Below are 27,798 nucleotides of genomic sequence, written 5' to 3'. Positions count from 1 at the left end.
GATCTAGTAGTGAGAGGTGTGTGCGCTGGCAGGGGGAATGGGCCATGGACTAGAGGGAGGCAATGGATGGTAAGTGTGAAGGGGGAACAAGAGCATCGTTCCGGGGGGCATCACATGGCTCACGGCTGGGAACCTGCGGGGTGCAGAGCTGAGCCAGGCGTCTCATGGGGGCCCGGGTGTGGAAGGAGTAGTTCAGTGGTTTCAGCAGTGGTCTGCTAACCCACGGTTGTGAGTTCAATCCTTGAGGGGGCCATGTAGGGATCTGGAGCAAAGTCAGCCTGGGGCCGCCTCCCACTCTGAGGCAGTGGTTGGACTAAATGACTCCAGAGCTCCCCTCTGACCCTGAAATTCTTTGAGTCTAGGCGCGTGCGGAGGAGTGGGGTGGGGCACCGTCAGGAGGACACCAATTACCGCAGTTGGGGGGCGGAGCCTCCTGCCATAGTGGCGCGCGGGCCCCTCCCACAGGAGCCCTCCAGCCCAGGCGGGCGGGCGCGGGGGGCGGGGTCTGCGGCCGGCCCGGGTCACATGACCTAGAGGCACCACCTCCCCGCCGCCATGTTGTTTCTACCTCCCCTTCCAGCTGGTGGCTGCAGCGGCGGGACGGGAGCTGCGCAGCCCCGGCTCCGACAGCAGCGGAGCCTGCCCCGGCAGGTAACGGAGCCTCGTCTCGAGCCGGGGCGGGGGGTGACCGCGCGGGGCGGCCCGGCAGGTGCAGGCGACCGCTGCCGCCTCCCCCCCCCCCGGGGGTTTCGCGCCTTCGGCCGTGGCGCGCTCGGGCCGGGGGTGCCTGCGCCGGCCGCTGCCTCCCTGCGCTGCGGGGCTGTCGGGCAGTGTCTGCGCTCGCGGCCTGCCGGGGCGGGGAGGAGGGAGCCCCCCTGCCCCATATCTCACTTGCTCTCCCTGGGTTTCCGGGTCTGGCTTGTGGTCCCGCGCGCGGTTGTGCCGGGCCCGGGGTGAAGGGCGCTGCGGGGGCCGGGGGGCGCTGGCTGAGCGCACAGGCCCTGTAAACAAGAGAACCAAGATGGGGACCGAGAGTCAAACTGCTTGTGAGCTGTAATGAAATGTGGCGTGATTAGAGATCGCGTGACTGTGGGAACGGTTGAAATCATCAGCCTGTCACAGAGTCGCTCGGTTTCTGCGGGGTTTGTTCCCTGACTCTTAGCACCTCTCGAAGGGATATTCCTGTCGTCCGACTGAGCAGTGTGGTTTGAAAAGCTACTTTCCCCCAGGTAACTGTAAGGGCAAGTCTAACAAGGCTGATCTTAACTAGGTAATTACCGAGATGGGGAAATTCCAGTAGCTTACATGCTGTGGGCAAGCTTGACGCTCCCTAGCTAGACTGGGACATACAGCTTTAATTTTCGGTGAATTGTAAGCTTTCATTTAAAAAAATCCCTTTCCAAATGTAAGAATGTAGTGTCATCTTTCTGACTCTGCATACACTTAAAACCCCAGTAACAATTTCACTGTTGTTCAAAATCCAGTGTCAAGTACTGAATCTGCCAGCATACACTTTGGTTTCATATTGAAATGATGTCACTTTCATACTAGTGCTGCTTCAGAAACCTCTGAGCAGCTGTAGAGGCAAGTACTGGAGAGGGAGTTGCTCACAGGATTCATATAACACCCATCACTGTAGCATCTAACAGTATAATAGGTAAACTAGATTTACATTTAATTATCCATGTTGGCTTCACAGAGAATTTGGTCTTCACCCTTCCTAGTTCCTATGGAGTTCTGTTTGCTTTTGAAAATACACTTATTTTATAAAAGGAAAGCTTTAGCTAATAGGTAGGTCTTGCGATAAGTACGAAAAGTGGTTAGGATATGTGTATGGTTGAGCAAATAACTTTCAGTTTGACCTGTGAGCCCTTGTCTTCACAATTGATGTGCAGAATGTAGTCTTGAGCAGTGCAAACTCTGCATTTATTCTAATTCATATCCATTAGGTGATCCCATAAATGCTGTTTGTTGCCACTAGAGAGACAGGATGTTTAGTATACCAAAAGTTGCTATGCGTCAGTTTCTACAGAAGTTCAGTTTGCTCCATAGTTTCATTAACTAAACACTGTAGTAAGCTACCATTGGCTTGTTATTGGATAAACCATTCACTCAGCTATGATGAGAATTGGTCTATAGGTCGTAGTGGGAGGAGCAAGGATGCAGAGCAGCTATCTAGTGCAATGGTTCTCAAATTGTAGATCCTGACTCCAAAGTGGGTCGTGAGTTCATCTTAATGGAGTTGCCAGGGCCAATGTTCGATGCACTGTGATCCGAGGCTGAAGCAGAAGCCTGAGCAACTTAGCATCCTGAGGCCCTGGGCAACTGTCCTGCTTGCCACCTCCTAACACCAGCCCTGATTGTAGAGCAGGCCTGCACAACTCGTAAAGCGGCAAGAGCCATATTACTCCAAAGAAAACAGCTGAGGGCAGAACACCCCCTTTCTGCCTCCCCAAAACACAACACACACACACCCCAGTGCCGCCCGCCCCACGGAAACAAACCCTCCATCCCCAGCGCTGCCCCCCTTACTTTACTAACTGTATTGTTATCAGTGCTCACTTCCTTGAAAATTTGCTGTTCTTCCCTAAGGTTTTTCACTAAACTGGCTGCTTTCATTATTTTTTCATTTAGGTTCAATTTGGCGAGATTGGGATGTTTAGTTTCAAAGTGCCACTGAAGGTTGTATTCCTTCAGAATGGCTAACATTTCACAACACACGAGGCACAGTATTTTGTCTTTGGAAACAGTACATAAGTGTTTATTCATCCATTCAGTGTTGAAAACTCTGTGCTCTGATTCTATTTTTCTCTCTCTCTTTTCGCTCATGGTATCCATTATGAAGCTCAAGATTTTGTTAAATAAATCCACACACAAAGAGAAGACAGATCTCGCCACGTATGGCACGCTAGGAAGGCACTGACAGTGTGTGGAAGCATAGAGGGGGAAAGAAACAGCATGCATAGGGTGACCAGATCACAGCAGTAAAATAGGACCCACCCCCTCCCCACTTGGCCCCACCATCACACCCCTCTTCACCCCCTAGTGCCCCCACTGGCTTGCTGTGTCCTTCCTAGTCAGTCCCCCACCCATCATTCGCCTCCTCTCTCCCTGCCAGAAACCCCCATGCCCGCCCCTAGAACCCATACTGGTTCACTGCTTGCCTCTTTGCCCACCTGCTGCTTGCCCACTCGCTCGCCTCTGACTCGCCACTTGCCCTCTCACCCCCCTCCCCCAATATAAAGCCTCATTCAAAGACCCAGGGGTCACTATATTACTGCACACAGCAGTCAATCAATGCAATTGCAGATATAAAAAATGCACATTGCAGAGATCTAGCTTTTATATGACTTTGTATTGAACCTTGGTAATATGTTATAGCGGACCCCTGATGTAGTATAATTAAGGTGAAAGAAAAATGTCTTTTTACTAGAAGTAGAATAAGATCTTCCCCCTACTTTGTAGTAGATTGCCCTGTTGAATGAATGAGGTGTGAATGAGGAAGGCGGGGAAGGCAAGTACCTCCAGACAGCTGCAACCTTGGAGAGGAGATGGGAGCCAGACCAGATCAGGCCCAATGCTGCTATAGAGATGCTCACCTGGATATAATGGGCCAGTGGTAGCCACTCCATAGTTCAGACTGATCCTAACTTATGACTAAGATCCATTTTTAATTTCTGTGTAACTTCTCCCAAAAAATTACGAGATCTCCTGAGCTCTGCTCGGCCAGGTAGGATTTGTCTTGGAGGTTTGGTATCCTTCAGAAAAGGGGTTTTGCAATTAAGGTATTTCACAAATATCCATCGTTCCCTTTCTGAACATTTTCTTTGCTTCCTACCCCCAAAATGGCTTGGCATCAAACACCACGTGTCTACTGAGTCGGATGGGGGCCTCTGGGTGTTACTGGGGCAGAGCTGGGGGATCACAAAGACCTGTGTCATGTTTATAACATTGACTCTGTAAATTATTTAAACTGCCCTTCTGCTGAGTTCCTGGCTCTGTGGCAAGGACTGCTCTGCAGAGGAAGAGGTGGGGGCCTGGATCCGGTGGGATGTGGCTAGGATTCTTGGGGGGGCAGGGCAGGCGGGATGGTGAGGAACAGGGAAAAATGATACGGCTGTGGGGTTGGATCCCTGAATTGTTCATTTCTAGACTCTCCTGCCTTTGGGTTTTTAGGGAAGCTGTCAAGTATTTGTAAGTGAGATTTGTTGATAGGCTTTTAACTGGGCTCCTCTAAAATTTACAGCTTAACTCTTCAGCTAACGAAGTGGTTTGGATTTGTGTGCAATATGTCATAGTTCTCTCTTCTCTAACGTGGGGATAGACATTTGATTTGATCCTGTCCTCACTTTACCTTTGCACTGCTGGGGACAGACTCGACTGCACAGGTTCCCAAAGTGTGGTGGGATTGAGTCCAGAGAGCTGGGTGTGTGCACATGGGGCCAGCTTCTTCTGACTGCAAGATAGAAAGAAGCTAAATATACATTTAAACATCCTCCTAAGGTGGCTTTTCCATAGAAGCAGTTGCTGCAGTGATGACAGGCACACGAAGCCATGAGGCAGTCCCTGCATTCACCAGTTTTCCACACTATGGGTATGGCTACACTTGGAAATGTGCAGTGCTGGGAGTTACAGCTGTGGTCGTAAAGCTGTGTAGGAACAGCGCTGCAGTGTGGCCACACTGACAGCTACCAGCGCTGCAGTGTGGCCACATTTGCAGCATTTGCAGCGCTGTTGGGAGTGGTGCATTGTGGGCAGCTATCCCAGCGTTCAAGTGGCTGCAACGTGCTTTTCAAAAGAGGGGGGTGGGGTGGAGTGTGACAGGGAGCGTGCGGGAGACAGAGAGAGTGGATTTTTGGAGCAGACACTGTGACAGCTCCCTGCCTTGCAAGTTCAAAAGAGGGGGGTGGGGTGGAATGTGACATGTAGCGTCGGGGAGACAGAGAGAGCGGATTTTTGGAGCAGACACTGTGAGCTCCCTGCCTTGCAAATTCTGGCCATTTCCCCCACCCCTCTCTCAATCACTCTTAAATGTAAAAAGGCTTCAGACCAGATAAGCAGCTTCTCCGATGGACTCCCTCCCCCCCGCCGCCGTGCTGTTTGTCTCCTCAAGCAAACAGCTGTGAACATTCCAAAGCCTCGGCTCGGCTCGCTCGCTGGAGCAAAGAGCAGCTGTGTTTGGTAGCTCCGGGGAGTACCTTCCGGTTTGTTGTAGACAGGAATTCTGGGATACCTCTTAATACTCTGGAGGCCAATAACAGCGCTGGTGAGTGTCCACACCTGATGAGCAGCGCTGCATCACCAGCGCTAGATTCGCTACACCCATAGCAGACCAGGAGTACAGCCAGCGCTGCAGCCAGGGAGTTGCAGCGCTGGCTGAGCTTTGTAAGTGTGGACACCGAGTAAGTTGCAGCGCTGTAACCCCCTCACCAGCGCTGCAACTTGCAAGTGTAGCCAAGCCCTGTGAAAAAGTTGAAGAACACCTGATCCAAACACAGCAACCTGTCTGGTCCTAGGATTAGCAGTGATTCCCTGCAGAGACAGTCAAGCCTTAATGACCCAGTTTTCTTTACCACCCTGGGGCAGTTGCTTGAACATTTGGGACCATCTGGGGCAATCTGCCATTTCCCTCTCCCAATTGCCCCCACACCACTGACTGAGTGCCTGCTCGGCTTCTCGCCTTCCCCCCCTGCTCACCGACTCACCCCCTGCCACTGCCCACCCGCTTGCCTTTCAGCCCTGCCTGCTCGCCTCCTCAGCTCCCCCTTCCCTGCCGCTGGCTCATCTGCTGTCTCACCACTACCCACCCTCTCGCCGCTTCAGCCCCCCCGCCCCCCGCCACTGGCTCACTTGCCCTCCTGGCTCGCCTCCTCAGCCCCGTCCCCTGCTGCCAGCTCACTTGCCTGGCCTCTTACCTTCTGCTGCTGCTCCTGTCACTGGCTCACCCTCACTCTTCAGCCTGCCACTGGCCCCGTCACCACCCAGCCCACCAGCCAGCAGTTGGCTTGCCTACTCACCCCCCCCACCCCGTGGGCCACACAATGAGTCCACCTACTCATCCCCCCACAGGCTGCACAGTGAGCCCACGTGGGCTACATGCAGCCCGTGGGCCATATGTTGTGCAGGCCTGTTCTAGAGCAATGCAATGCATGAGGGTGTGTAGTAATTTTGTTGTCGGAAGGGGGTCACAATGCAATTAAACTTGAGAAACGCTGATCTAGCTGATAGAGAGCACTTTGTTAGCCAGAGTTACTAGGAAAAGGAAATGACATCCCAGGGCAAGAAATTATTAGGCACAGAGAGAATCAGGTGATGTGTGGATGGCAGCAGCAGCAGGGTGGAGACTGCTGCTGAGAAGTGGACTGCAGGTCTCATTGATGGTTGTAGATAGAGCTTGGGAGATCTGGGGTCAGGTGGAGCTGTCCTAGAAAAAACTGTTGTATGGTAGGGCTGAGGAAGGTAAAACATCCCAGCTGGGAGGTAGCTGTGCATCCACAGGGAATGGGAGATGGCCAGGTGAGCCATGAAAAGTAATTGTAACCAACAGAGCTAGTAGGAATGAGTGGGCTGGGTAGCTGGGTCATAATCAGCTGAGAGCAGGGAACAATACAGAGAAGAAACCACAATAGAGTTGCCATAGGAGAGGCTCAGGTAGCCTGTCACACATGTGATAAGCTGTCCAGCAGAGGATGTGAACCTATCAGTACAGCAAAGTGACAGGGAAACAATGTAGAAGGGCAACCTGACCAGTGAATTTTACCCAGGGATCAAGCTAGATTAAATCTGAGACCAAGGGCCTATAGCATTGTCTGCAAACTATCTTGCACTAGTTTAATTAAATCAAGTTAGTTAAAAATCTGTAGGAATGCTGTTGTTTGTTACCTTAAACCTGTTCCTAACTGATATAAGAAACTGAAATAAACTGGATTTAAACTGAAATAAGGGCTACACCAGGAGCTATTTGGGAATAGTTATTCCTGAACAATTCTGTGTGGATGCTCTTAATCTGGAATGTGTGCCCACACAAGGAGTCATTCTAGACTAGATAATTAAAATTGAAGTAGGGTGTGGATTTAAATAGCTTTTAAGTGTGGACAAAGCCCTAAGTGTCCACAAAGTCTTCTGTACAAGTTTTAACTAAATTGGTTTAAAATAATACCTTAGTTAAACTTGTGCAACTTTGTAGACTAGCCCTAAAACTGTATCTTCTTTAAAGAGAGAAGTGGACATACAGGGGACTGGGAGCCCTGAAGGATAAGCTTTGTATCAACTTTTTGCAGTATTCATAAAGGCAGCATTTGGAAATTTTCCTTTGTAACTAACCTCTCAGGGTATGTCTACACAATGGGGACTGTACAAGCATAACTACGGCACTGCAGCTATGCCAGCATAACCTCGTAGCATAGATGCAGCTCACACCAACTGAAGGAGTTTTGTGTAGGAACACCATCTCCCTGACTGACAGTAAACTAGACTGATGGAAGCATTCTTTTGTCAAATAGCTGCATCTACACTGAGTGTTAGGATGTCATAACTATGTTGGACAGGGTTTTGATTTTCCACACTTCTGACCAACGTAGCTAGGTTGACCTACATTTTAAGTGTAGACCAGCCTAAAGCTTGAGCCTAGTATATTTGCAGAACGTACTTGCTACCTGCCTGTCAGGACTGCTCCTTTAGTTACTGGAATTGTGTGTGTTTATTTGGAAGCTACCGGTATCTAGAGTCCATAGAACCTAGAGGTTGAAGAGCCTTCAGGCTTGTGGTATGCAGAGGACTGCTAAATTCCAAAATGGATTTGATGTACTACAACTCTCGGAGATAAACGGCAGAAGAATCTATTATATTATGCCATGCTACAGTTCTTCAGTGAGAATCATTTATTGAGGGAAAGGACACTGCACCAAGCCTACTATAGACCTTACAGAGGCACGGGTGTGCTGCTGTAAGATCTCCCATGTAGCCGCTCTATGCCAGTGAGAGAGAGCTTTCCTGCCAGCGTAATTAAACCACCCCCAACAAAGTGGCAGTAGCTATGTCGGCAGGAGAGTCTCTCCTGCTGACATAATATTGTCCGCACCAGCACGTTTGTTGGTGAAATTTATGTCAGTTGGGGGAGGGAGTTTCACACCCCTGAGCAACAAAAGTTTTATGAACAAAAGTGCTATTGTAGACATAGCCTAAGAGTGAAGATAGCTAGTTTCTATTGGCATTTGTGATGTGGACTTCCTATGGAACCTCAAAGAAGTTGCTGAACTTTTCTGTCCTTCAGTTTCCTTTAAACATACTTGAAAATTGTGAGGGGAAATGGCTCTTAGCTGAGCCACTTTAAATGCATGTAATGTGTTAACTATTTAGCATTTCAACTTTCCCTTGCAGATTTTTCTTGGTATGCCTCTTTACCTCTGAGCTTCTTGCAATCTTTGGCTTTGAAATGCAAACTGACTTTTAGAGCAGCCATTTAAACAGTGCAGTACTTACTTTGCTTAAAATTATAAGCACGTAATTGCCTGAAGTGTAAGACAGTTACTTCTAAAAGCATAAAACGTGGATTGAGCTCAGTAAGGTAATGGGTTAAATCATTCCTTCTCCTCTCCATCTGAGGGGAACATATGTCTCCTTAATGTGGCAGATCTGTAAGTGCAGTAATACTTCAAGAGCTATGCAAATAAACTAAATGCTAAGTGTTCAGTGCTAAAGGATCATTAATTTAATAGAGAAAAACATGGTGGGTGATAATATCTTTTGTTGGACCAACTTCTGTTAGTGAAAGAAACAAGCTTTTTAGCTTATTCAAAACAAAATAAAAACCTGAAAGGAGTTCCAGATACCTACTGATCCTGGGGAGTGGAGGGGTGTCTTAGGCAATTTTTGTGGTTTCAGAGTTACTTTTGTATTTTTTTTAACAGTGTCTTTTCTGTCTTCTGTTGCTGTCTGAATGTAACCCTCTCTCCCAAACACAGGAAATATACTTTGATTTAACATGGAATGGACTAGACAAAGTGTTGTCAAAGGCATTTCCCATCCTCATATTTAAGTTTTATGTGGTAAAACATTAGTAGGTAATTTTTCAGACAAAATTATTTTAAGTTGTCAGTGTCTCTTTAAACTATTGACTATCCTACCGTGTATGAAGCTTTACACAATAGATCATGAATAACATGTTTCAAACTAATATTGTATGGATATATTAAAAATTTAATTAAGAATTCATGAATTCTGAAGTTCCATTTAAATGAGATTTGGCAGAAAAACATGAATGCTTCAGGAAGAATGCTCTTTGAGTGTTTGCCATTTGAAAAGGTTTTATAATTTTGAAAATAAACTAAATTTTTTCTTAAATGTTTAATGGGGCTTTGTAAAGACAATCATCTGATGCAGTTTTGAATATGATGGCTCTAAATAACTGTTTGACTCAAGCTGGATACAAAACCGTTACCTGTAATTAGTACATGTTGCTGTCCAGCTTGTTATAAATGAAAAGCAAAAACAAACACTTCTCTCAAAAGCTGTTTTAGCCACCCAAATCTTTTTACTCTTCAACGCCTGCATACCATCTTTATTTTTCCGTAGTATAACTTCTGTGCATATCTTAAGGGGAACTTGTGGCTTTAATTTTTCCTGTTCATGTTTTCATATAGCTGACTTGCTAAAAGGGGCAGACAAAGGTTTTATTTAATCAGAAATGTAAATACGTTCTAGTTCTGTATATAGATTCTTTTGAAAATACTGTTTTTCATTGCCTATTTCTATAGGAAGATCATGACTGCTTAAAAAAAATCTTACTGTAGTACTGCTTCATTTGTAAAGCCTTTTAAAAAGCTTTCTTTGTTTATGTGCCATAGTTGCTTGAGAAATATAGAGGGACTCATGGACTGATAACATTTGAAATTGTATTGATGCTCTTTCACTGACATTATTAAAACCTTTCTTACTGGGATTTTGAATTGCTTCAGGTCTGCTATATTAGTTTTATGGAGTTACTCACAGACATTAAATCATTGTTTTTCTGTTCATTTGAAAATTCTATTCTTCATATAATGTTGCCCTTGCAGTGTATTAGCAGACTATAGGTGCGTGTCACTAATCCTATTATTCTGCAGCAAGGCTTGAAAAATGTACCTGGTACCTACTATCCATATCATGATATGAAAGATGGAGTTTGGAGAAATTATGTCTGTTTTCCAACTTCATTCGTCACTAATACGCAGGAGGATATTTTAAAGTCTTGGTTGAGATGCATGAAGTTGAAAGTACTCTTAATGTACCAATAGCCAAGAATCTATTTCTGGGATAGCTTATTGCTGTTGGGCTGTGGCTATAAGCATCATGGCTTATGGTTATAAGTATCATTACTTAAAAAAAAATCAAAATAAAGGGGGCTTGGGAGGCTATTAAGGTATTTCCAATTAGAAAAATAGTTCACAGTAGAAGGGTTAGAGAACATAGTAGGGGAAAAGGTTATAATAATTAGAGCTGGCCAAAATTTGGAATTTCAGGTTCCTGGGAAATGTCAACATTTTGAAATTTCTTGTGATGTGGAGATTCTGAAAAAAAATCATTTAGAAGATTAAAACCGTTGCCATGTGGTCTGCCCCAGGACCTAGGAGGCTTGAGATCCCAGAGCTTCTAAACTCTGGGGCTAGCTGGTTCCTAGTGCTGTCTGACTCCTGCAGCCTGGGGAGCCTGCTGGCATGGGAGTCCAGCTCAGTGGCAGGGAGCCTGGAAGCCTTGAGAGCTGCAGCATGGGTTGGGGCTCTCGGGGCTTCTGGATCCATGCTGCAGTGCTGGGAGCCTAGACCCTGAGGATTGATCCAGTCTCCCAGTTCTGGCAGGAAGGAGCCTAGGAGCCACAGGTGAGCTGTTGCTTAGGAATTCCAGGCTCCCAGCTGCATGATGGGGAGCCTGGAAAGTCTGAGGGTATGGCTACACTTGGAAATGTGCAGCGCTGGGAGTTACAGCTAAGATCAAGCGCAGTATCTGTATTGTAGTCATATCTGTAGTCCCCAAACAAAATTTGATGAGTTGTTATGCTAGATGCTGTACAAAATGCATACTTGTCAGCAACAATTTGATGAAAAGTGGGCACCAACTCTCATTATTTGTACCAAGAGTAGAGAGGTCATAAACTGATCACAAAGACACTTTTACTTGTAGTGTGGATTAGGCTTAATATATTCAACTACTAGAACAGGGGTGCCCAGCCTATGGCTCCAGAGCCATATGCGGCTCCTTGTATAGGCACCAACTTTCAGTGTGCCGGGGAGTGCTCACTGCTCAACCCCTGGCTCTGCCACAGGCCTCTACTCCACCCCTGAGCCTGCTATGCCCTCTCCCCCAGAGCCTCCTTCATGCCTCAAAACAGCTGATCGGGAAGCACGGGGAAGAAGGGGGAGGTGCTGATTTAGGGTGACCAGACAGCAAGTGTGAAAAATCGGGACAAGGGGTGGGGTGTAATAGGAACCTATATAAGAAAAAGACCCAAAAATCAGGACTGTCCCTATAAAATCGGGACATCTGGTCACCCTACACTGATTGGCGGGGCTGCTGGTGGGTGGGAGGCATTGGGGGCGGGGGTGAGCTGATGCGTGGCTGTTGACATATTACTGTGGCTCTTTGGCAATGTACATTGGTAAATTCTGGCTCGTTCTCAGGCTGGCCACCCCGTACGAGAATTTCTCAAGCAGTGAATTTTATTAGATATCTTTCATCCTGGCTTTAGTATCTATAAAGGAGATGGACTGCTTCTCGAGTTCATTTGCACTTAAAAGGGAAAGCTAATTGGTGGTTTTCCTGGCTCCTTATTTGTGGGGGGTTTTTTTCTTCTAATAAACATTAGAAAAGCCCAGCTACCTTCAGTGGTGCAATAGCCAGACTACAGAAGGGCCTGGGAACTACAGGATTTGGCATATGCTGTGTATTTTCTATAGTGCCTTTGCTATGATGTTGCATTCTCCAGTTTGCCAGCAAATGAAAATGTTTGATTAATTTGTAAATAAATCAAACTAAATGTAAAACCCTTAATTCAATATCAAGACTGTGAATTTAAATGTTCAAGCCATGAAACTTTAAATGAAAAGCTCCTGATGTACTGTACATATTGTATATATTAAAGCATCCAGTTAACAGCATAAAGATGCAAATTTATCGCAATCTAAAGATGCAGTTGTTGCACAGATGTCTGTATTTTTAATAAAATGCAACAAGGTTCCTGTGACGATGTAGTTCTGGCGGGACCCAACTGAGAGTGCCAAATCAGGTCAATTGCTCAAACAGGGCAGTCACAGCCCTAGGCTGGGGTTTTCCACCTCTAAGGCAAACCAAACCAGCCAGACAAAAGACTTCGGTGTCACCCCTCTGGTTAACCGCAAGTCACACAAGCAATTTCCTTAGACACTCCAGTCCTCCCATATCACCACAGTCCCACACGTCCTGGGATGAATGGTTATGAAAACCAACACCCAGTAAAAGAAAAAGGTTCTCTCGTCCAAAGGACCAAGCCCCAGACCCAGGTCAATTCAATATGTTGTTAGAGATATTTAAATAAGGATGATACACAGAGTTTGGCATGCCAGTCATTAGTCATCGGGGGCAACACACAGAGTATGGGGGACGCTGGTATTTGGTTATGGGTTAGCATATAGTACATACAGTCTGTAATTCCCCAATGCGGGGTGTACGGTGGGTGGGGTCAAAGTATAGTAGGGGAGCAGTGAGGTATACACATCAGATCTTACCCACAAATCACGCTGTTGCCAATCCTTTAGAATCTAAATCTAAAGGTTTATTCATAAAAGGAAAAAGATAGAAGTGAGAGCTAGAATTGGTTAAACTGAATCAATTACATACAGTAATGGCAAAGTTCTTAGTTCAGGCTTGTAGCAGTGCTGAAAGTAAATGCCGGTTTAAATCAGGTCTCTGGAGTACATCCCCGCTGGGATGGGTCATCAATCCTTTGTACAGAGCTTCAGATTGTAGCAAAGTCCCTCCAGAGGTAAGAAGCAGGATGAAGACAAAATGGAGATGAGGCCTTCGCCTTATATAGACTTTTCAAGGTGTAAGAACACTCCTTTGTTCCACTGTGGAAAGTACAGCAAAATGGAGTTGCAGTTACATGGGCCAGTTTCTGCATACTCCGCTGATCATAGGGCGTATCCGCTTCTCTCGATGGTCAGTTGTTAGTTGATGGTCCTTAATGGGCCATCAAGCAGGCTAAGCTGAGCTAACACCAACTAGTCGGGGTGTCACCCAGAACTGCAGCACCAATTTACAATACAGACAGTATACAGCCAATACTTATAACTTCAACTACAAAAATGATACAGACAGCATAACATAACCAGTAACCCGTAACCTGGTCTTAGACACCTTATATGACTCCCTTTACATAGAATTGGTGCCACTACAGAACTTTGGTTGCAATCCAGGTTCATATATGGTCCAGTTTATATCAATAACGTCACAGTTCCCCCAAGATTAAGTATCAGAGGGGTAGCCGTGTAGTCTGGATCGTAAAAGTAACAGAGTCCTGTGGCACCCTCTAGACTAATAGATGTATTGGAGCACAGCTTTTGGGGTGAATACCGACTTCGTCAGATGCATCACTATCATAAGCATAATTCCTAATCTGAACCTTAGCGTCCAAAATGTGGGTGCCTAGCATAAACCCTGCAAGCTTAATTACCAGCTTGGATCTGTAGCGCTGCCCCAGCCAAAATTTCCAGTGTTTGGCTCACTCTGGTCTCCCCAAACCTTCCTGGGGGGACCCCAAGACTCAGATGCCCTGAGTCCTTACCACCAAGGGAAATAACCCCCCTCCCTGTCTTCTCTTTACTTCCTCCCAGGCTTCCCTTCCGTGGGTACCTGGAAGATTACTGTACTTAAACTCCTTGAATTACAAAAGAAGGGCAATTTACCTTCCCCCTCCTTCTTTCCCCCTCCCAGCTTTCCCTGAGAGAGACCATAATCCTGGCACAGGGATTTCGATCCCCTAGAGCCTCATTAGAAAGAAAATCCACAGTTAAAAAGAAAGTTTTATATAAAAAGAAAGAAAAGACATAAAATGCTCTCTGTATCAAGATGATAATACAGGCAATTGCTTAAAAGAAAATATGAATAACAGCCTTATTCAAAAAGAAAATACAGTTTAAACATTCCAGCAACTACACACATGTAAATACAAAAAAAACCATAAAAGCCTATGTTTTTCTACCTTTGTACTCACAACTTGGAATGAGATTAGAAGCTTGAAGATAGAAAGATCCCTCTCATAGCCGAGAGACAGACAAAAGACACACACAAAGGGACACACACCCAAACATTCCCTCCCTGAGCTTTTAAAAATCTGGTTTCCTGATTGGTCCTCTGGTCAGGTGTTTGGTTCCCTTTGTTAACCCTTTACAGGTAAAAGAAACATTAACCCTTAGCTATCTGTTTATGACAATCACCCATGAAAGCTTATGCTCCAATACGTCTGTTAGTCTGTAAGGTGGCACAGGACTCTGTCGCTTTTCCCAAGATTTTACTGATGGTTGAGGACAAACCTAGAAAAATGGTTTCTGAGAATCACAAAACTGTGTGTTTGGGGTGGGGACATCTTAAATTACTTGTTTTTGGTTTTGTAGCCAAAAGTAAATGTGGTATAAGTTCAGTATTTGATACAATCTTTTTCTGGGGACTATTCTGTGGGGGTTTGGAATTCAGTGATCTAATCTTTTTCCACGTCATTCTTGTTGTTTACTCTAGATTAATTTTAAAGGTGGAGAGGAGGCTTGAGAGAAGAGTCTTGAGATAGAGTATGAAAGCGTAGTAATAGGGTTGCTGTTTCTTGTGTGTATGGCTTTTCATGGTAGGTTTTCTTGTTTTGGGGCTGCCTTTTTGAGAGGGGAATGACAGTGAATCTTGTATTACATATTTACAAAACTGTTACAGAAAAACTGATTTGTATATCTTTCTGTATCTACCCATCCTTAAACCAATTGGTATGCTGTGTGTTGGTGATTGTATATGAACTATCAGAGTAAATGTGCACTTAACAATCTATTGATATATTACGAGTTACTATTATGCTTAGCTACTCTTAAAGCAAAATTGGATAAAACAGATTGGTTACACATGTTGCAAATTAATGTCTCCTCATTTGCAGATGCTGAATGATGATTTAAACTGAACAGTCAAGGTAAATACTTTTTGATGTAATATTGCAGTGGTGGTGTTGCTGTATTGGTCCCAGAGTATTAGAGAGACAAGATGGGTTAAAGAGAAAAGCTTTCAAGCTACACAGACCTGAAGAGCTCTGTATAGCTCGAAAGCTTGTCTTTCACCAAGAGAAGCTTGTCCAGTAAAAGACACCACCTCACTCGCTAGTCTCCCTTGACACATGTTGTATAACTGCGAACGCAAAGAAAACATCATAGATGTTAACTGTTTGAAAACAAAATATAAATTCTGTAGAGTTCAAAACAGGTAAAGAGAATACCAGTTGGCGAATCTAATACTAAAACATTAAACAGAGTGGGAGTAATTTAGACTCATTATTTTAATCATTTGAGTTTTTAAAATTGAAATTTGAAAACCTGTGCAATTGTGACTTTAGATTGAAATTTATAGCAAACTAAGATGCTTGGTCTTTAAAAATGCCTCTACTTAGAAGGATCTTATTTGAATGTTATTAAACTTGTGTTGAAAAACAAAACACAATATTGAAAATTATAATCCTGATTCTGCAAAACCACTTAAGTAACTATGTAACTTTAATCACATAATAATCAATGGGAGAAACGTCTGGAATATCAGGTTCTAAAATGGTATCTTTATGAAACTTTTCTTAGTAGCATAAAATCTTAGTCACTTCAAAACAAACTTGTTAGTGTTAATAATAAAAGTTAATTTAGACTTTCAGTACATTTAACAAAGTTATTGTGAGCGTGTTTATACATCCAGGCTAAAAATTTCAAAAATAGGAGCCTCTTAAACTGAGGTTTCTAGAACTATATTTAGGAATTGTCTATACATGAGATTTTTCTGGAATAACTATGTATGGACACTCTCTTATTATGGAATTGAGTGCTTTCTGGTTTATCTTAATTCAAAAGTCGATTAAGCAAAACCTGAATAAGGCACTCGGGAATAGCTATTGCTCTTCAAATTCACATCCTACCTTCAAAATTAATTCAGATTAAGTGTAGACAAACCCTCAAACACCTGAATGATTTAGGAATAAAAATTCCATTTACTGCAGGCTGCAAACCCTGATGGAGTACTGCCTGGTTAAAGCTGTAATGCTTCAATTGACTTGTGGAAGTTGAGTTTATCAGAGGTGGTGGTAGTTGTAAATATGGCTATGGCTTATTTGCTTATCAGTTTGTTCTCACAGTAAGGATGTTGTTAGAGGTTTTAAGTAATGAAACCATAGTAGAGAAAAATCTCTGTGAAATCTGGGAAACTAAAGAGAAAATACAAAGCATCCTCTTCAGCAATTCAGGGCTATAAAATGGGAAGACATGACTTTAAAAAATCATGATTTGTAGCTGCTGTGCTTAAAAACAATTCTTAGAGTCTGATTCCCTCTTTTATACACAGATACAATAAATATGGGCACTAGCAAAGTATTGTGATCTGAAAATGAGATTTTTTTCACTGATGCATATGTTAGTCTAATGTGCTGTTACTGTAAAGCCTAGTTAATTGACTTGTAATTAAGAAAGGGGGAAGAGAGATATGGAACCATGGTACAAGCTGTAACTAAGTTGGTTTATAAGTAGAAAACATAGACATGATCCTACAAAGACTTTTCATGAAGTCATGTGCAGGGCCAGATTAACACTCCTGTGGGCTCGGGGCTGTTAGATTTTGTGGGAGCCCCGCATACAAGTCTCTTTCCTAATTTAAAACAAAACGATCACAATTATGGTATCAAGGCTATTAATGCTATACTAAACTTACCTTTTAATTAACATAAAGCTGCTCTGTGGTTACATTTCAGTCTTAAAACATGTAGAATATAGTTAATTCAAAAGAGCCTACTTCTTATTTTAGAACAGTTATATTAGTTTCTTTGTGAGAGGGAGTTCGAGTGCAGGAAGGGGTGCGAGACGCAGGTTCCGGCCAGGAGGCGCTTGCCGCAGGCCAGTGTGGATTTGATTTAAATCACTAGTCAGGAAGACTCGATTTAATCATGGATTTCTACATAAAAGTGCATTCTTGTTGGTTGTTATAATCGTAATACATATTCTTCATAACTCAGATGTTTCATTTTTAGAAGGTACACACTATTCATTTTTAAAGTGATTTATTTTGAAAACTTTTCAGATTAGTTTTACAGCTGTATCAGAAAATGAATGATTGTTTGGTTATTTCATTTACAAAAGGTAACTGAAGCAGATATTTATGAAGTCATTGGCTGGGGAACTATCTCCAGTTCAACAAGTTAATTATTAATATTTGGAGGATTTTCTTGCCATGCTCTATTAGGAGACAGACATTTCAATTGTTTTATTTAACTAAAACAACAATGTTATGTATTCTGGATTTTTTTTCTTCAACACAAACATACTATTTTAACAAAACAAGCATATGAATTTTTGAATTTAAACATTCAAGTTTTTTAAAATCAGGTCTGTTTTTGTTAAAATTGTTTTTAACTAAAATAGTTAAATGAAATATTTAACAAAAAAATTTTAATCAACTGTGTCAGCCAGGTCAACACAAGAAACTTAAAATATTGGCTTCTGCAGCTAACTCAGTTCTGTCTTCACCTTCATGTTCCTATTTGTTCATAATCTGGAAAAGAGAAACACGCTTTCCTGCTTTTTTAGGTCCCAAACAATTTCTCAATTTGTAATTAATTATTCCAAAGGAAGAAAATATTCTTTCTACACCAGCAGAAGAAGCTACTGTTGTTAAAAGTAAGATTATCACTTCAGCAGTCTCTCAAGCCAAGTGCTTAAGTGACTTCCACCAGTCCACTGGTGTGACTTTCTTTAAAACCTCATCAACAAACATATATTTCTTGAATGGTTCTTATTCCCAAACTGGGTTTCTTTTACAGGCTGTTGCCATTATAGGTTTTCCCTTCTAGCGAAAGAATGGGATGGTAGATCTCAAATCAATGAAGGCTACGCTCAGAAAGACCTACAGACTTCTGGAATATGCTGCTCAAAAAGTTTCACTTTTGTTTCTACTGCCTGTCCCTCCCTTCTCACATTTATCTCAAGACTTGTAGATCTCCTTGTCCAGATCGATTCTGTCCCCAACAATCTTCTATTCATTGAACTTTTTGAAACTTTGCACTTTTAGAGAGAGGTAAGGGATTGACTCCGTGTACACAAATTTGCAGAGGGACAATAAGGTTGAGGTCTGTTATTTCTCACTTCTAAACATTTATTTATTTATTTACTTACTTACTTAACGTGCTTGTTAACAGCAAAAATGTTTTTATCTCTGGAGACACAAATCCAGAGTTTGAGAACTGCAAAACTAAGCATCTCTGATGGTATCTTGTAGACTGAGCACTGAGTCTCATTGAGTAGATAGAAAGATTAACCTAAATAATCTATACAGATGCTCCTAGAACTCCATAAGATTGGGTCCCTAATCCATGAGTTTTAGAATTCATTTACAAAACTTTTCTTAAACGTTACATGAATATATTGTCTCATACTATAGAATTAGAATTTATAATCCCTATTCCATGATGAGCTATCTTTGAGCTATAATGTATCTTAATTAAAACAGTCTATCTTTAGATAGGTTTTTTCCTCAAAAAGCATTTTATCAAAAAAATCAATTTTTTTTTTACATCATTGATTTGTATCCACCTCCCACAGGTGACTCCTGGCCAGCAGCGCAGCAGGGCTCAGGCAGGCTGCCTGCCTACCATAGCCCCACGCCATTCCCGGAAGCAACCTGCTGCTGGCATGTCTCTGGGGGAGGGGGACAGCATGTCCCTGTGTGCTGCCTGCAAGCACTGCCTCTGCCCGGAAGCGCCACCACTGCAGCTCCCATTGGCCAGTTCCCAGCCATTGGGAGCTCTGGGGACGGTAGCAGCGCATGTAGTTGCCCCCCCCTCCCCTTTCAGGGGCCGCAGATATGTGCCAGCAGCTGGCTGCTTCCGGGAGCAGCGTGGGGCCACGGTATGAAGGCAGCCTGCCTGAGCTCTGCTGCATTGCTGGACTTTTAGCAGCCCGGAGTTTGCAATCGGTTGGCAGAGGCTCTAGGATCGACCAGTCGATCATGATTGATGGGTTGGTGACCACTGAATTGTATATAATTATGGATTTATTTTTGTGGGCCCACCCCCCTTACTCGATTCCCTGGGCTGCAGCCCCTAAAGCCCTGTGTTAATCCAGTCCTGGTCACATGTGAGTAATTTCATAAACTTCAATAGACTTTTTATGTAGTTATGCATTGCTCAACATCATTGCAAGATCATGGGTATGGTTGCATATTTACTAGGATGTAAAACTTTGTGAAAGAAAATTGGCTACTCTACTACTATTTTCTGGTTATTGACATTTTAAAAATATTAATGTACTCTAACCTTGTACATATGTCCAGGAAGGTACCACTTCAGTGTTGCTTACCTTCAAATAGCGCAGTCCAAGGATGAATAAATTTATTCATCTTGCTGTGGACAAAGTGGCTACCTTTTCTCGTTTGAAATCCTTTCTGCATTAAGGCTCCCAGTTTTTACTGAACTTGGGGCATTTTTAAAAAATTTTCTTACTGTAGATAGGACCTGAGACTGAGCATTACCAAAAAAATGGGAACTGTAGATAGAAGGAACAAGAGCACACCTGAAATTCCAGGGGTCTGGGTCAGGCCTTGATTCTATATCAGCATATTGTCATGTGATATGTATGCCAGCTTATAGCAGTTCTCAATTCTGTCAACGCAGCTGTGTTTTCAGGTGATATGTATGCTAATTAATAGTAGTAATTAAAGCGAAAGTGGGACACTGTTCTTTATTAGAGAGATGAGGTGGGTGAGGTAATATCGTTTATTGGATCAACTTCTGTTGGTGAGAGAGAGAAGCTTTCGAGCCAAACCGAGCTCTTCTTCAGATCTATTAATTCACCCACCTTATCTCTCTAATATCCTGAGACAACTACACTGCATAGTGCATATCCTTAGTAATTTTTAGGGAGGGAGAAAGAAAGGCCAAGTGGGCCACATAAAGGGAAAAACCTCCAATGATTGAGTGGAGAATATCCTAATGCCTTTCCAACTCTGACCTTGTAGACAGGTGCTTATTTTTCTGAACTAGTTTGACCTTTTCTAATTGTCATACATTTATGGGGATAGTGGGTAGCTGGTATAGGAACCTTAGGCCATGTCTACACTATGGGGACTAAAATGGCATAGCTATGGTGGGATAACCCCATAGTGTAGATACAGTCTACAGCAATGGAAGTGGCTTTTCTGTTGCTGTAGGATCACAACCTTCCCAAGCACTACATCTTTGCTGGTATCTAGGTTGATGGAAATATTCTTCCATTAATTTACTGAATCTATGCTGGGTTAAGTCCGCATGGCTATTGTGCTCAGAGGTGGGAATTTTTCACACTTGAGTTCTGTAGCTATGTCAAATTAAAACTTAAGTGTGGAGTGGGCTTTCGGGTTAGGTAGCTTAGGTAGCTGATAGAAACATTTCTTTGACTTCTTTTGTGTTTAAATTGATAATTATAACACTTCTGGAAGCTTTTTTACAAGTCTGGATGACACTGAGGAAAATATCCTGGCAGTCAGTCTATACTAGCACTCCGATTCTTGCTAGCACCAGTGCTGAGCCAACAGCGTAGGATCTTGCTAAAATTCTGAATGTAGATGTGGCCTCAGTACTTTGAATCCATTTAAATATGTTGAGTACAAGAAGTGTAAGACAAACATTGTAAATGGTTCCAGCAAGGTTTTGTAGTGAGCAGAATAAGGTCTGGTAGAGCTCACACATTTGCAGCTGTTGTGGCTAAAGATGTTTCTGCAGCAAGGTGAACTGGCTCACATAGAGAATGCTGTCTACAATAGAAAAAGGTAGACCCATAACTGTTTTTAATGAACTTCTGCTCCTGAGGGCATTCTGCGCCAAAAGTTAAAAATTCTCTGCACGATATTTTAATATTCTGCAAAATCTGCAAATTTTATTTCTCAAATGTGGAGACTCCAGCGTGGCACTGGGGAGCACAGGCCACTGGCTGCACAGAGGTGGGAGATCACTCTGCAGCTCCCCCCCCAAGGACACGGACTCAGTGGTGAGGCTGCACCCAATCCTGACACAGTGCAAGAACCAGGCCTGCCCCAGAAACACCCCAGGGCCCTGTCCCTTCCTGTGGGTAGGCAGGCTTAACAAGGCAGGATCTAAGTGTGCAGAGGCTTAGTGTGGGGGGATTCAGGTGTGGTTTGAGAGGGTTCTATGCGGGGCAGTGTCGGCATGAGCAGCTCAGAGAGGGATCTGGGTGTGGAGGGAATTGTTGGGGGGATTGGGGGGAAGGTTTTGAGTGCAATGGTATTGAGATTCTACAGGGGGTCCAGGGGAAGATGGTTGGGGCTCAGTGGGAGGGGTCCAGATGCTGGGGGAGTGGGGCTCAGTGGGGTGGGGATCTGGATGCAGCTGGTTGGGGCTTGGTGGGATGAGGAGCCGGGTGCAGGTGGCTTGGTGGGGTGGTGCAGGGGGTGTGGTGCTCATCAGAGGGGTTCTGAGTGCTGGGGGGGTTGGCTCGGCAGGAGGGTCTGGGTATAAGTGGGTCTGGATGCATGGGGGTTGGGCAGATGGGGGAGCAGCTCCCTGTAAAGGGATCCCTCCCCCTGCAGCTAAGGAGTGATGGGTAGAGGAAGTGGGGGTGGGGTGGGGGAGGGGAGTTCGCAGAGCTTCCTGCAGCTGGGGGAGAAATCTGGGGGTAGGTCTGACCAAGCCCCAGATGCCATGCAGGGGAAGAGGAAGTCCTGTCTTGCCAAGCCAGGACTAGCAGCTGAGTTCAGCACACGGTAGGAGCTACCAACCAGGTCTTCTCCAGTCCTGCCTCCTGCCCCACAGGGATTTACCTCTCTGCCAGCTGCCCTGGACACCCGAAACATACTGCTGGGGAGGGTGGCATGACCACTCGCCTTTGCTTCCCTGTCAGAAAATCACTTTTCTGCACATCAATTCACAGTCATAAATTCTGCACATGCGCAGTGGTGCAGATTTCCCTGAGAAGTAAACATCAGTCTCTACACACAATGTAAACGTTGAGGATAAAGAAGTGAATGAGAATGATCTAAGAAAACTGTTCTTCTGGTAGTTCACATTTTGCTGCAGTTTAATAAAATAGGTATGTTTGGTATTTATATTTCTTGCTTCTACAAGGAAGCTTCCAGTGATCTTGGCAAATTAATGTAAGATAAATGAATTCTGGTGCTAACTGGAATGAAGGACTAAAAGTGGCTAGATAATAATTAAGGCAGGACCTCTCCAAATGCCTGGCTTTACCTCTGTCTTCCCCCTCAGGGTTTTCAATGAGTGTAAATTGACTTATTGCATATTATGGTCTTTATCTAGACCAACTTGACACCTGTCTTGCAGACTAACTGTGATGGTTTTGTAAAGTGGACGGGCTTCCACTATTTCCTGGGAAAAGATGTTCAAAAAGATCCAGTAAATGAAACAAGGAGTTCAAACCCAGTCTCTGGAAGTGACTAATCAGTGTGCTAATTCATACAACTACACAGACCATAGTTTGAAGAAGAAACACTTTATAACCTTGTCAAAGTTCAGAGCAATGGCACCTATATTCTGTATGGTCCAGTGAGGGCACCCACTCTTAGACTTCTGGCTCCCAAGCCATCATCTCTCTTGAGTGTAGACATGCATCTCTCTCCTCCTTACCAGGGTATTTCTAGGCTGCACAGCTCCCTATCTAAACTATGAATTCCTCAGCAAAGGCAGAATGTGTAAGTAGGCCTGCCTTTTTTCTCCTCAGAGATGGTAAACTGTGCAGTTGTCACAGTTAAGTTACCTGTGACAAGCTCATGCCTATTTATTCTGAAAGTAAAACCATTACAGAGCAAACATATCAAAATAATAAAAGAACCTGAATGTGCTAATAAGCTTACTGGAGATCACCCCAACTCCAACAAAGGCTCAGGCAGGTGAACAGTCCTTCAGGCCCCACATGTGTTCAAGTTCGTAACTCCTTTTGCTCAGAACAAGAACGCCATGAATCTGAGTTTCTTCTTTATGCTGTTTTGCCCTTTTGATCCTGGGAATAGGTAATTTGCAGACAAAGTTCCCCTCCCTAGGGCAAGCCTCCTATAAAGATCAAGTCCAAAAGTGGGTGGGCATTTGCATTTCCCTCCTCCCAGATATTTCCTAGGGAAGCTGTTCAACAGTTTATTCTTAGCTCATTGTTTACAAGAGTCCGTTGAAATTCATAACACTTCCCAAGGTTTACATTAGTCATGTCTCCTAGACAAGTTACATACAGTCCCACAATAACACACATTTGCATTTCTAATATAATGAGCTCCTAAAATATTTTAACTTAATTCAGTTAAGGTTTAACTTTATTGAATTTTTGTCCAGGGATTTGCCCCATCTGTCACAAACCCATTTGAGATTTAAAAAACAACAACAACTAGATACGTTCATGGAGGATAGATCCATCAATAGCTATTAGCTAGTATGCTCAGGGATGGTGTCCCTAAGCTGTGTTTGCCAGAAGCTGTGAATGGGCGATGGGATGGATCATTTGATGATTATCTGTTCCGTTTCATTCCCTCTGGGGCACCTGGCATTGGCTGCTGTCAGAAGACAGGATTCTGGGCTAGATGGACCTTTGGTCTGACTAGTATGGACGTTCTTATTCAGTCGGAAGTGCGCTACTTTTAGACACTTTTAAAAAAATTACAAACATTTTTAATCAGTTCCTTTTCTTTTTGCATGTAAGGTTTAGTGAGCAGTGACTTGGGCATAACACTTTATGGGTAGTGCATGAGTATGTAAACAATTCAATATTTAACAAAATAAAAAGTTGTCTTTATCACAAGGGGAAAATGTTCCTTCTTAACAGGGTCTCTCTTATGTTACAGGACTCAGAAATCAGGAGGATCCATTTCCATAACAATGGCAACAAAATCATCTCTACTTAAAGTAATACTCTTGGGTGATGGTGGAGTCGGGAAGAGTTCACTTATGAACAGATATGTAACTAACAAGTTTGATACACAATTGTTCCACACAATAGGCGTGGAGTTCTTAAATAAAGATTTGGAAGTGGATGGACACTTTGTTACAATGCAGATATGGGACACAGCAGGTCAAGAACGGTTCAGGAGCTTACGGACTCCTTTCTATAGAGGTTCTGACTGTTGTCTTCTAACTTTCAGTGTAGATGACTCTCAAAGCTTCCAAAACTTGGGCAACTGGAAAAAAGAATTCATTTACTATGCAGATGTGAAAGAGCCTGAAAGTTTTCCTTTTGTGATATTAGGTAACAAAGTTGACATAAATGAAAGACAAGTGTCAACAGAAGAAGCCCAGGCCTGGTGCAGGAACAATGGCAACCATCCCTATTTTGAGACTAGTGCAAAAGATGCCATTAATGTTTCAGCAGCCTTTGAGGAAGCTGTTCGAAGAGTTCTTGCTACTGAAGATAGAGCAGATCACTTGATTCAGACAGATACAATAAATCTTCATCGGAAGCCCAAACCCAGTTCATCTTGCTGTTGACTGTTAGATTTTTTTTTGCCAATAAATATCTGACAAACTTACTCTAAAAATAAGAAAAGGAGTAATAGCTCAAATATAAGTGGGTTCCACTCTAATATTATTAAAATGTAACATTCTGCTGCTTTACTGGGGAGAGGGGGAGGCTTCCATTCAGTGAGTGACTTGTTTCTGAATTAGTGGGATCTTCTGTTTAGAAAGATGTCAGCTAAAAATGTTCATTTAATATAAATGTGTAATTTGCAAAGTTAACAAATCAGATGATAAATACTTTAAATGTAATTCAGAGAAACTTGAAAGTTCTAGAAGCACTACTTTTGGGTTTTTTTCTGTAATTCAATGCAAGGAACAAATTTTGTATATGTGTATATTTTTATGAAATTAGCATTCCATTTTTGGTTCACTAAAACCTATTTCATAACATAATAATGCTAAATATTAAAGAACTTCAGTCTCATTACATTCCTTTTGATCTGAGTGGTACTTCATCTGATTTTTTTTAAAAAATTCAATATAAGCCTTTAGATTTTCTGCTATTAAGTACCTAATGTCACTAGAACTACTGTAGATTTTAAGGTAGGAAATAAACCTCCTGCATACTTAATGTCTGTGTGTTTTCCCTTCATCTGCTCTTCTAAAGCCTTGCTGAATTTTGCCAACAGGTTACTTAAAGCTGCATTTGCGCCATAGAGCTAATGAGACATGTCATGCTAGGAATTTGATGTATGGCTGAAAAGTGACTTGTATGCAACTGAAGCAGCCCCTCAGTTTACAGAGCTGCTCCTTGTGCAGAAGCAGGGCTTCATCTGCTTAAATAAGCAACAAATAAGTTTACACTCGTTATCCTTGCAGAGCTAATGAATCCTGCTTTTTTCTCTTTTAGATTGACATGGGCAATAACAGAACTTACTTAAATTTCAGTCAGTTATATCCCCAAACACAGGGACATCTGTTCCTGAGAGCATAGCTTGCAGTGTGGAACCTTTTATTACTGGTGACGCTGCTTGACTGCCAAATCCCAGGATAAGCTTCCAGTGCTGGCAGTTACAAAATCATATATACTAAAAAACTGAACCCACTTGTCATAGATGTATGTTCAATACAGTAAAATAGAACCTCATGATGTCAGTAAGTCACTTTCTAAAAAGAATTGTACCTTTTTAAATTTCTTACTATTAAATATATGCCTTTTCTTAACTTTCTGGGGCAGTGATGAAGAAGAAATGTTACCATGTAAGTGGCTCTACTTAAGCTGGAAAGTTCTCAGAGAGTTGGAGTGACTTATGGGACTTTTCCTGGATCACAGGTTGATGTCCTAGGGTTAAAAGGTCTTGGAATGCAATACTCCTATGACAGTGCTGGGATTGCTATTGCTGCCTCATCTGGCAAAGATGAACCTATCTGTGGAGAAAGGGATTGCCAGATTCCTCTGGTGCCACTTTGGCCTGTTCTGAGACTGCTACCTGCTTCTAGCATCGGAGGTCTGACTAAAACTGCAAACAGTGAGTGAGATTTAGGCTGAAAAGGTTAGAAGGTTGCTAATCAGAAAAGTGAGATTTTGGAACAGCCATTCCATAGAAGTAGCAGGGGAAAATAACCTCACTAGTTTTAAGATTTATCTTAATACATTTATAAATGGGATTATATGATAGGGTTGTCTATAACAGCAGGGGACTGGACTCTGACCCAGAATGTCCCTTCAAGTCCTATGTTATTACCTCTTTTGTGATAGGTGAGAGGGGAAACTGCTTTGAGAAACATGAAGGTACAATGCTGGCAATGGTAGAGACTACATGTATAGGCACTGATTGGGTTGAGGTTAGCTAGCCTGCTTCCACTCATGTTTTGCTTGTAATGAAGCTCTGAAAAAGGATCCCCTCCCAATTGCAGGGGAAATGGGTCCCTGATCAATGCTGGCAAGAACAAATAACTCAGTGAAGGTGAGTAGGAGTATTTTGTCAAATGGTGATGTTTGTAGCACCGTGTGACCTCTGTGCAAAGGGAACTGGTGCTGACAGTGGTCTTGATGTGGATGAGGTATTAGGTGGGACATCAGTATGTATCTCAGGACAGTGATGGGTTCAATCCTCTGCACTGCTACTTGTAAGGCAGATGGCAATGTTGGCACTGGCCATTCCTTCCTTATGCAAGCTTGACCACTGGCATAGCATGCCCTTGAAGCAGTAGAAGGCTTGTAGGTTTTTGTGGAGGACTTATTTTGGACCCTTCTTGTGAAAAGCCCAAGTGATTTTTAGAGCTGCACTTCTGCTCCATCTGGCCTAGCCTCAATGTGCTGAATTTCAGAGTTGGGGGTTACAAGCTCCAGGTCGATCAGTACCAGGGTCAATGACGAGGTTACTGCTGTTGGTGTTTTCACTATCCTTTCTATACCTTTCCTTTTGTCAGAGTGGTGTGGGATTGTCTGCTTGAGAAGCTGTAGCAAAGGATGACTTTTTTGGCTCCAGTTTGGCAGTTACTGCTTCCTCAGGAACAGACCAATCCTCAGATTCTGCTAACTGATACAGTTTGAGATAAGTGTTCCTGGAATTCTGTATTCTAGAGGAAAAGGAATGACCAATCACCTGGCTTTCCCTCAGGCAGTGACTGTGGCCATTTGTGAGCAGGATGGACAGGGTCTGAATCTGGACAGCATAGTCTGCCATGAGGCATGGTGTTTCGTGCAAGATATGTGATTCTGAGATACAAAGGAGTTGAACTAATTTAGTTTGACAGTCTGTCATTAAAACCTAGTCAAATTAGTCTTCAAACAGATCATTGAAAAAACAAAGATTAGCAAACACTAGCAGATCCGACGCCTCGGGGTTCTACTTCACTGCCACAGATGGTCAGAGAAAAGTGGAAGAAGGCAGGCAGGCACTCTACCTTTCATGCCTTTGTGTGGAAGTATAAAGTGGTACAGGACATGCGACCACAACTGACACTATTATTCAATGGACTCCATCCAGTCTTAAGCCCATGAGCACCTAGTGTGATACATGCTGACTTTGCACTTTTAACATTCAAGGATGTACTCAGTAAGTATGTTAATGCACTAAAACAGTGGTTCTCAAACTTCTGTACTGGTGACTCCTTTCACA

General features: G+C 43.3%; 1 protein-coding gene across 3 annotated transcripts; it reads left to right on the top strand.

Moving 5' to 3' along the window:
- The first annotated feature begins 559 nt into the window (after positions 1 to 559).
- Positions 560 to 25,304, top strand: RAB9A (RAB9A, member RAS oncogene family). Of its 3 annotated transcripts, none has more exons than XM_032795919.2 (3): positions 560 to 651; positions 15,146 to 15,178; positions 24,064 to 25,304. In XM_032795919.2, exon 3 carries the CDS (start codon positions 24,098 to 24,100, stop codon positions 24,701 to 24,703), a length of 606 nt encoding a protein of 201 aa, XP_032651810.1. In that variant the 5' UTR covers positions 560 to 651; positions 15,146 to 15,178; positions 24,064 to 24,097; the 3' UTR covers positions 24,704 to 25,304. The 3 variants fall into 3 exon arrangements, with proteins under 3 accessions (XP_032651810.1, XP_032651809.1, XP_032651811.1); XM_032795918.2 differs by having other exon boundaries at positions 15,146 to 15,194; XM_032795920.2 differs by lacking the exon at positions 15,146 to 15,178 and having other exon boundaries at positions 600 to 651.
- The last annotated feature ends 2,494 nt before the right edge of the window (positions 25,305 to 27,798 follow it).

The sequence above is a fragment of the Chelonoidis abingdonii genome, chromosome 1 (assembly GCF_003597395.2).
Source record: "Chelonoidis abingdonii isolate Lonesome George chromosome 1, CheloAbing_2.0, whole genome shotgun sequence".
NCBI lineage: Eukaryota > Metazoa > Chordata > Testudines > Testudinidae > Chelonoidis > Chelonoidis abingdonii.
The sequence above is the reverse complement of the archived record's forward strand: the minus strand, read 5'-3'. Positions and strand labels throughout refer to the sequence as shown.